Source organism: Citrus sinensis, chromosome 3 (genome assembly GCF_022201045.2).
Source record: "Citrus sinensis cultivar Valencia sweet orange chromosome 3, DVS_A1.0, whole genome shotgun sequence".
NCBI classification, from domain to species: Eukaryota; Viridiplantae; Streptophyta; class Magnoliopsida; order Sapindales; family Rutaceae; genus Citrus; species Citrus sinensis.
Window position 1 is genome coordinate 50,816,499 of NC_068558.1, and position 9,464 is coordinate 50,825,962.

The 9,464-nt window shown below is 36.9% G+C and overlaps 2 protein-coding genes across 2 annotated transcripts; both read right to left on the reverse strand.

Moving 5' to 3' along the window:
* LOC102611044 (calcium-dependent lipid-binding protein) lies at positions 1-6,156 on the reverse strand. Its single transcript, XM_006490895.4, has 12 exons — positions 5,758-6,156; positions 5,517-5,625; positions 5,073-5,174; positions 4,547-4,597; positions 3,820-3,940; positions 3,586-3,707; positions 3,359-3,457; positions 2,903-2,983; positions 2,713-2,798; positions 2,122-2,347; positions 1,238-1,402; positions 1-714 (listed from the first exon to the last, which is right to left on the reverse strand). Exons 2-12 carry the CDS (start codon positions 5,619-5,621, stop codon positions 334-336), a joined length of 1,539 nt encoding a protein of 512 aa, XP_006490958.2. The 5' UTR covers positions 5,622-5,625; positions 5,758-6,156; the 3' UTR covers positions 1-333.
* A 626-nt stretch (positions 6,157-6,782) lies between these two features.
* LOC102610743 (blue copper protein) lies at positions 6,783-7,994 on the reverse strand. Its single transcript, XM_006490894.3, has 2 exons — positions 7,686-7,994; positions 6,783-7,583 (listed from the first exon to the last, which is right to left on the reverse strand). The coding sequence occupies exons 1-2, from the start codon at positions 7,882-7,884 to the stop codon at positions 7,132-7,134; spliced, it is 651 nt and encodes a 216-aa protein (XP_006490957.1). The 5' UTR covers positions 7,885-7,994; the 3' UTR covers positions 6,783-7,131.
* Between the last annotated feature and the right edge of the window lie 1,470 nt (positions 7,995-9,464).

A 9,464-nucleotide genomic window follows, 5' to 3' on the forward strand; every position in this document is an offset into this window, starting at 1 on the left:
TAAAAATAAAACCAAACCACCTTCTTTACGAATTTAGAACTTGAAAAACTGAACTTCCTTTTTGTACAATGTTAAATGTTTGATGGTCTATAACAACATATTCAGATCCGTGTATACGGGGACCCGAACGGAGAGGACAAGGTAAATGAAGTTCGGATGATAATCAATTTCCAAACAGCAGAAGACTCGCACTGTAGAAACTACTAGAGATATACGAGGGTTAAAATGAAATCTCTCAACCTAAAATTTAAAGTACAAACAGTGGGCCAAATTTCACGTTTTTGAGAAGTGGCACCGGAGTAGGCTTTGTACCACTATTTTCTTGGACAATATTCACTGCACTGGCTTAGCTCCACCGTTTTCTTGGACGCTATTGACAGGAGTTGTCGTGCCGCTCCTTTTGCTGGAATGCCCAGTGATGGTTCGGCCCATAAACTTTCCAGCCTTGCTCAAGCCACTGCCGACAGCTCCAAAGCCACTCCCAACAAGTCCAACCCCAGTACCAACACCGGCGGTCACAAGCCCAGCACCGGCACCAATACCAGTACCCACCATTCCAACACCAGAGCCCACCAGGGATGCTGCTCCATCTATTGCATCCATTGTGCTTCCTATAACTCCTGCTTCCTTCAGTTTCTTCCTTTCTTCTAGGAACCTCTTCTCTTCCTCTAGAGCAGACAACTGCTCCTCCTTGTTAAATTCATGATATAGTACCTGAAGTATATATATAAACCAGATAACTCCAGGGTAAAAATAACCAATAAAATACGCTAATACAGAGTAGAGAGAAACAAGAAAAATTCCACCAGATAGCACCCTGAAAAAGGATTTCACTTTTCAGAAAACAATCTAAAGCTCTGAAGTGAAGATACCACCACAACTCAAACCTCAGAAGTCCACCTTGTTGTGGGAGACAACTACTAATGGGCAATCGCAAGTCCATCTCTCTAAGAAAGGCCGACACATTTGGCATCATTTAGAAAATTCATTATGCAATCCTTCCTCACATAAAAAAGTTACAAACAAGACAGCAAACAAGTTCTTATAAAGAATAAAGGATTCATAACACACATACAAGAGAAGAAGTCTATTAGCAAAGAGGATTCTCATGAACTGAAAAGCAACAGCATGAAGTAAACCAATATCTAGTTACCAGCATAATGAACGATATAGTATTTACATTGGTATCTAAAACAACCTACTTAAAGAGATTAAAGCTATGTTTAGAAGCACCTACCTTTACAGTAATGCTTCCTCTGTCCTTCTTATCTTTTATTTTCAGCATATCAAGTGACGGTAGGAGTCTCAATTCAGCCTCTTTTGGAGTATCTGCTTCGAGATCAATCAAGGGCAGTTTCACTATTCCCAATCTCTTATCTTGCCCAATGTCCTTATCAAAAACCTATTTCAGGAGTAAAGAAACATCATTTGCAGCAAGGGAAACCAACTTTATAGCACTTTTACTCTGCAAGAGTTAATATTACATAAAAAAATATAAAGACTCCCGTACCGATGCTAGAGCCACAAACTCATTGTACAACCTGTATCATACAAACTGGTGTGGCATAAGTAGTATTGATTGGATGAAAACACAAAAGAATGAAAATAAATCACGTGGGCCATGTGTTTTCATCCAACCAATATTGTTATGCCACATCAATTGAAGTTTGTGGCTTTAGAATTACTGAAAAGGAAAAAAAAATGATGGATACACACAATGTGTTCAACAAATGGAAAATTTAAGCTCATGCAGATGGAGTTCAGTAGCACAAAAGAATTCAACCCTAGGTAGATGGGCTATGTTGAAGTTAAAATTGCGTAGCTCTATTTGAAACATGTTCAATTATCACAACTCCCAAATTTTTATACGTATATAATGCAACATGTAGAGGCCACACAACAGGTCTTACGGTTCAGTCATAGTATTAACAAGCTCTAGCATTATGGACGAACCATCTCAAATCTTCATGACAATTAAAGTATTTGCCCACCAGAAATATAGATGCAAATTCGTAGATATTTATAAATGTATATTAGATGCATATTGGACAAAGCGGCACCATATTCAGAATTTAAAATGGGCACCCACTGAGCAGGGAAAAACAGCAAGAAAATATAAACCTCAAAGATAAGTGACTGAGTCTCTTTGTCTTCTGCAATCAACTCAAATGTTTGATTCCAAACAGGATTCAGGTTGTTGTCTACGACATTCGTTTTAACCTTGAATAGCGGCTTGATATGCACAACAGCATATGGATCAGATTTCCCAATCATTTCCATGTTCTTCAAATTATTCGCTTTCACTATGGTCACTGCAACCTTCCCCTGAGGTTTAAGCTCTAATTCACTGGATAACAAAAGGAATGTTGTATCAGACTATTTTTCAGAAAAAGAAAACTACTTAACATCCCTATAATAATACACCAAACATCATGAATATAAATTAAATTAACTACATTGAGGCTTTACCATATGCCAAACAACTCAAAACATTAAGAGGAAGAATGATTATTTTTTCCTATTTATATCAGGTTAGCCGAAAATAGATCCTCCGAGGTCCAAGCATCAATATGTGAACCAAACACCAGAAAATTAAGGCATAATGCAGGCATAAATATGTGAACCAACTCAAAATTCAGAAACTTTTGCCATATTCCAATATTATGTGTGACCAGCAAAAAGTGAGAACAAAAATAGCTGATGACAAATTACCTAGTATCCACAGGTATACCGCCAATCGGAACAACAATTCTATGAGGCCACTGAAGCATGTCTGTGATGATTGAATCCACAGTATCCTAACAATTGTGACAAAAGCAGAATCACGAATCTGAGTTAAAAAAAGAAAAGAAAAGGAAATATTAAAAATAAAATCAGAAAAATTACAAAGAATATAACTTACATCGATCATATCTGCAATTCCAGGAATGGCTGTCAAGCTTCCACCAACAGCCTTCAGTGTATAGTCAATTCTTGGCTTTGGCTGATTGAATGTACATGAGAATTAGTCAATTCAGAATATGTATGGAACTTTTCTAATACACCCATTAATTCATATAATTCAGTTCTGTTGTGGATATTGGCTTCTTTGAAAATACAAATACATCAAATACAAAATTTCGTTTCCCAACTTCCCTTTACATTTTAAACAAATTCAAAAGCTTGTCCTTAAAACAAAGGGACATCTGATAAATTGTGGAAACAGTCACTAACATTCAAAATACTAACAAGACCATCAACAATATATGAACTTTTTCTGGGACCAGTTATAGTCCAAAGCTAAGATTCGTACAATTGTTGAAGAATCAGAGGCATTTGAATATATTAACACATCTTACTACAGTTGTTTTAAATGTACCTCAGAAAGTAGAGCAACAACAACAGCAGAAATGCAGGGTATCTCTTCAGCAAGTTGGAAGATAACACGTATAACAGTAAAAACTTGAAGATCTTTCAACTGTAGGATAAGGCACCATGGCAACATCCAAATTAATAACCTCTTGAATGGTATGACTCCAAATACAAAGGAAGGAAAAAAAAACATGATATGACATGAGATAGTCTTCTGTAAAATCAAACACCTACTTGGATGGGTATTGAAGCAACCATTGCAGCTTCAACACCTAAAATAATGCTTGGATCACCACCCCACCGAAAATCAATATCCATTGTAATTTGACCTTGCTTAAGACTCTGAACACGGATGCCTGCATAATAAGAAATTATCCAAGCATAAGTGCTTAAGAAGGAACTGACAAGAAAATAAGAAGAGTGGAAACACAACCAGATGACAAAAATATTTCCATGGGTGAAGTATACCTTCAATCTTGGGTGCCACATTGCCAAGGGACAATTTGCTAAACTTTAAAGAAGTAATACCCGGAGGTCGGTATTCTTCCAGTAATGGTTCAACAGATTCTTTTATCACCAATTCTGCTGCCTGAAAACAAACACAGACAACGAGGTTGAATTTAACATTTCAGAGATTGAAACAAATTTGCATAAGGCAAATCTATTTGCTTTATTCTAATCTCTATTTCTCTCTTTGTTTTCGGTTTCCCTCCTCATTTCAGTTTCGGCATCTTTTCACTAATAAAATTTTCATTTCTCGCAAGAAATACCTTTTTTGTCGAACAACTAAATAGAACCTGCCAACGCAAACACATAAAATCTACCAACTACAGCACAATATTTTTCCCTACCTCCTGTATAACAGTAGAAAAGACAATTTGTTTTAACACCTACAATAAACATGAACATTCAGGTGTTATTATATCATTCATAGAATGGTATCCTGTGATGTAGGTCCTCCTCATTTTCCTAGCCTTCTTTTGCATAATTTCTCTCATCTTACAATAGTAAAATTCTTACACTTCATTATTGAAAATTAAGGGCTCCAGGGTACACCAAGTTTGAGGAAGTCGAAAATTTATGAAATAGTCACGAGTCATAACATGCTGACCGGTACAAAAGAGGCTATAAGAATAGCTGAAAGAAGTAAGCATCTTATTGTACATTTAAATTTCGAGAAAAACCAGAGGCTTACATCTGCAACAAATGGCCATAATTTACTCAATTCCTTGTTCAGCCATTTCACCTGAAAGAGCCCACAAGTAAGGTGCTATGAGCTACACTTGACACTAAAGCAAATTCTAACAATCAAAATAATTCCAAAAAAAGAGAAAAAGGCATACTTTCATGAAACATGAAACAGAAAGCAACATAAATAAATAAGAATTAGAGCTTAGATACAATTTTTATTAATTAGTTGTGATGCAAATTGAATTGTCTTAGATACAATTTTTATAAATTCATTGTGATGCAAATTGAATTGTTCACGAATCTAATAAATCTTTAGGTCATATACCATTTCTTAACATTGACAAAAACATTAGCAAACTAGCAAAGTGACCTTTTGGAAACAATAGTCATAGTGTCATACAACTGAAGATTATTGCATAATATTGGAAAAAAGGATTCTATGTAGCGCAAAGAAAGAAAGGTTAACATAAGAACCATACAGGACAAACCAAAAGATAAAACATCAATTGATCAACTGAAATTTCACCAACCTGTTCATAAACAGGGAATGATATCCATACAGGAAAATTGTCGCCACAGATTTTCTTCAAATCATCTCTGTTAAGGGACCCAAGAATTTTGATATCAGCTGCCTGTATGAAGAATAAATACAATGAATTATGGTCATACAAACACACATCTAGATGGTTCAAAACTTTCAATACAGCAATAACCAGACATAGAACTTAAGGCAAAACGCAGCCACAAAAATTAAAGATACAGTGATGGTGACAATTTCTACTATTACAATTTTGATTCAAAAGAGGTTCAGTTGATAAATCTTCCCGAATGTTCAAATTTTCAGACACATTCAATCAATCGAACAAGCAAGGAAAAATACAGAAACTAATTGAGTGAAATTTTCCAAACAAAAATTAACAAATAAAACCGACTGGTTTCGCTAAAATATCGAAAAAATAAAAAAACAGAAGTACTTTTGCAATTCTTTTGGTGCTTCGGTATCTCATCATGTGCCGCCAGCCAGCCATCAATGCGATCCCGAAGATCATTCCCATGAAAACACCAGAAATTAACCCCATTTTCCTGAAATCCGAACAGAGTTACGCTTTATTTTAGCAAAGAAAATCCATAGAAGTCAAAACCTAGAAAATATCGAACAAATATCAAATAATTTTACATCTTAGAGACCTGAAAGAGAGACCGAGAGAGACTTACAGTGCGAAATTGGAGAGACTCAGGCCACAAGAAATTGTAATATGTATTTTGCGGATCAGAAAAAGACGACTTTCTGAAAAATAAATAAAATAAAAATAATTAATAAATAAACGAAACGTCGATCCCAGCGGGCACACTTTATAACTTTGCCTCCATCTTCTCTCTCTCACTAAACGTTAATCCGTTGATATTTTCGTTTCGGTTTCTCGCCCCAAATTTGTCATGTCTTCATCCAGACACTGGGAGTTGGCATTCGCTCCACGAGATTGGTAAGAAAGCAATAAGAAAGATAAAAGCGGGCATTGAATCTGAAGTTGGGAATGTGATGCTCAGTGATTGTGTAGAGGTCCAATCAAATAGAGAAAGAAACTCCCCCCGCCACACGTCTGTCGACATTGAATTTCACGCAAGCATTAATTACTTAGTTAGTTGCACGTCTGTCGGTTACTGAGCTGTTAGAAATATCTCTTTCCTAAAAAAAATTGGGAATTTTGTACTTGTGCCCCCGTACTTTCTCATTTTCTTGTTTTTGTTTTTGTTTTTGTTTTTTTTTCCTTTCCTCTTTTTACCTTCTTTAGTCTGGGATCTGCAATTCTGCAATCGTCTGAATAATGTTGTTATGCACTATAACTAAATTTTGTTTGCCTTTCCGCTTCACCGAAAGGCATGCTCATATAGTTTAGGTTGATAACATCCGTCATTATTGCACCAAATTTCTCTTTTTTTTTTCTTTTTTCTTAAATTTCACTTTGTATGTACATAAATTTTTTATCATCTGTTGGTTCGTGATTATCAGACTAACGTAACTGAAAGGGATCGCCTTGGTTTTTCCGCTATGCTGTTTGCTGGAAACACTATTCCTTTACGTCCGTTATGCTAAATTCTTATATTACTTCCTTCAAACTATCGTTCTTGCAACGGCATGATGGTCTTTTGTAATAAGACGTCAGATTCACGCCACGCAATAGGAAACCATGAAGCGAGAAAATCGAAGAGCATTAAAGACAAATGATAAGGATGTGCAATAAAATCCCGTAAAAAGGCATATCCATATCACGTGTTAATAATTAGTTATTGATTTTACATGTCGGGGACTGTCAACAAAGAAAGAAAATGAATGGCTACAATCATTTTTCTCACTTAACATTTTTGTTTGAAAATCCAAATTGAGAAACAGTGAAAATATAAAAAAAATAACAGTGCCAAAGAATATTCTCAATGCCTCCTATCCGTGGTAAAGCTCACTCTATTACTGCACCCAAACACATCCAAACCAAAACAAATGTAAATAAAAAGTCAAACATACCCTTCCACTACACGACAAGAAATAAAAAACCAAAATACCGCTCCTATCCCCGACTTCGCACCGTCCCTCTAGAAGGCTAGAAGAAGACTGGTAACGCCAATGAGCAGCGGAGACAATAGAAAGCGCATGTTAGCAACACTCCTAAGCGCACTATTATCTATCTCCGGTGATCCACCGTTGATATTAACCGGCGTCATCTGAGAAGTTTCGGGACCGGGCGGCTCGATGTAAGGAGGCGGAGGCGGCTGGTTGAGGCTAGGAGGCAAGCCGAGGCCGCGATTGACGGAGATCTCAAAAGCCACGCCACGCTGGCACTGCAAGCCATCTTCAGCGTCCGAGAAGAAGTAGTTAGTACCCGTCGTAGTCAACGGGACAGCAATAGTCACATTTTGACCAAACTCATTGCCGCCACCGTTGTAGTGGAAGGTATCATCGTCCGATGCGTCATCGGTTGTACAGCTGCTAAATGTAGTCTCATTGTAGGTTTGGATCACCGTCTGGTTAGTGTTCGTGTTGAAAACTGTTTGGATCGTGAGAAAATTGTGAAAAAAAAAAAAGGAGAAAGAGGTAAAAGGAAAAAGAAAGTCATTTGAAATGAACTTACTGAGAAAAAGAAACTTACTGAGGTAGTCTCCAAGGTTGTAGGTTTGGTTAGCAGCCCAAGAGGAGTAGTTAGTGGCAGAGATGTTATTTATGGCGTCGAAGGACCAGCCGGCGGGGCCACCGACAGTGTGATTGGTGTACGCCGTTGCAGGGGTATCTGACGCTACGACGGTGATCAGGAGCGCGATCACCGTTAGATTTAGTAATATGGTCTTCATAGTTCATGTGCTGTCAGCGGTTTGATCTGATGACTTGCGAAGTGGGGCTTTCCGCTTTTGCGTCTTTAAAAGGAGATTGAAACTTAAAATATTCGTACAAGCGGTGTACCTAGTCCTCCTGGTTTTGGGCCACGTCGGTGTGGGGTCCAGGGTACATGTTCATACTTGAGTCAGATTTCAAACCGGAGCTTGTCTTAGGCGCTCTTTTATTCTAGTTTATATTAGTTACTCGTTCTATACTTTTGAATTTCTTAATTCGTGATTAGAGCTTGATGAAAAATTTTGATTGGTTATCAAATGTTAATCAAACGGGAAATATTGAACCCCCCCCCCCCCCCCCCCCACACACACAAATGAAACAAAAAAGAAACCTTTTCACTGAAGCTGCATTGTTCTATAAGTTTGATATTCTCTTACCCCAAGTTCACCACCAGTGTGTATACTATAAAGCCTTCTAAAACCTTTTGAATTGATTTTGTGCTTATTTGTTGGTTGATACAGTTGACAGTGGGGTATAAGATGGGATCGATTCGTTGGGTAATAAGGTACTTTTTTGTCCCTGCTGTGTATCGATGTTTTATGAATTTATTTATTTATCACTCGGTTTTAATTTGCAAGGCAAAATGGGCTTCCTATTTCACCTCTTCTAGTTAATCAGCTGAATAATTTGAGGCCAAAAAATAAATAAATAAATAAAATGGTGTATCGTTGCTAACTAGCTAGAGACTTATAAAGTGGTGGCTTTCTCAGTTTCTCTGAGCGTTTTGATTGTATGGGGCAGAGTCGAAAGAATCTGACATGTGAATTGCAGTCAGCAGATATCATATGCTGAGCACAATATAACTGCTCTTATTAGCATTCTTTGTTCCCAGAAGTTAACAAGAGAATTTAAGGGGCGGCATAACCAAAAATTTCTTTCAAGAACTATCTATCGACTGTATTGCAATTTGCAATGAACTTCTGATGATCAACAAAAGGAGCAGACCGGTTCACAAAATTATGAAATGTTATGTACTTCTAGCATTCAGTCATATAATGATATGCATATATATTCATGGTCCGCTTGATGTTGGCGTCACTTACCATTACTTTCACATCAATTTGTCGCCCTAAAAACCTTTCGGGCATGAATAAATTTGCATTGTTCAGCTAGATAAGGCTTGATCGTATTAGTGTAATGCTTCTTTGGCTATCTCTGGAGAGGAAATTACTATGTTAGTTATGCTACCTTGCTTGAGGGTCGTTATGTGTCCATGAATTTTTTAAAGATTAGTAACTGCTTCATGAGGCATGTTTCCAAGCTCGAGCATGTTTCTTGTAATCGCATAGGGCTCTGCGCTTAGAACCGGGTAATGGACTTTCTGGTATCTAGACTTTTGGTTAGAAGATGAATGTAGAAAGGATAGTACAGTAGCAGTAGAAATAGACAGTCCAATATACATACATACATAGATACATACATACATACATATATAACTTCGTTAGTGCAGAATATATATATATATATATATATATATATATATATAACTTTGTAAGTGCAAATATTAAAATGTGAATTTCATGCGGAGTTAAAAGATAAG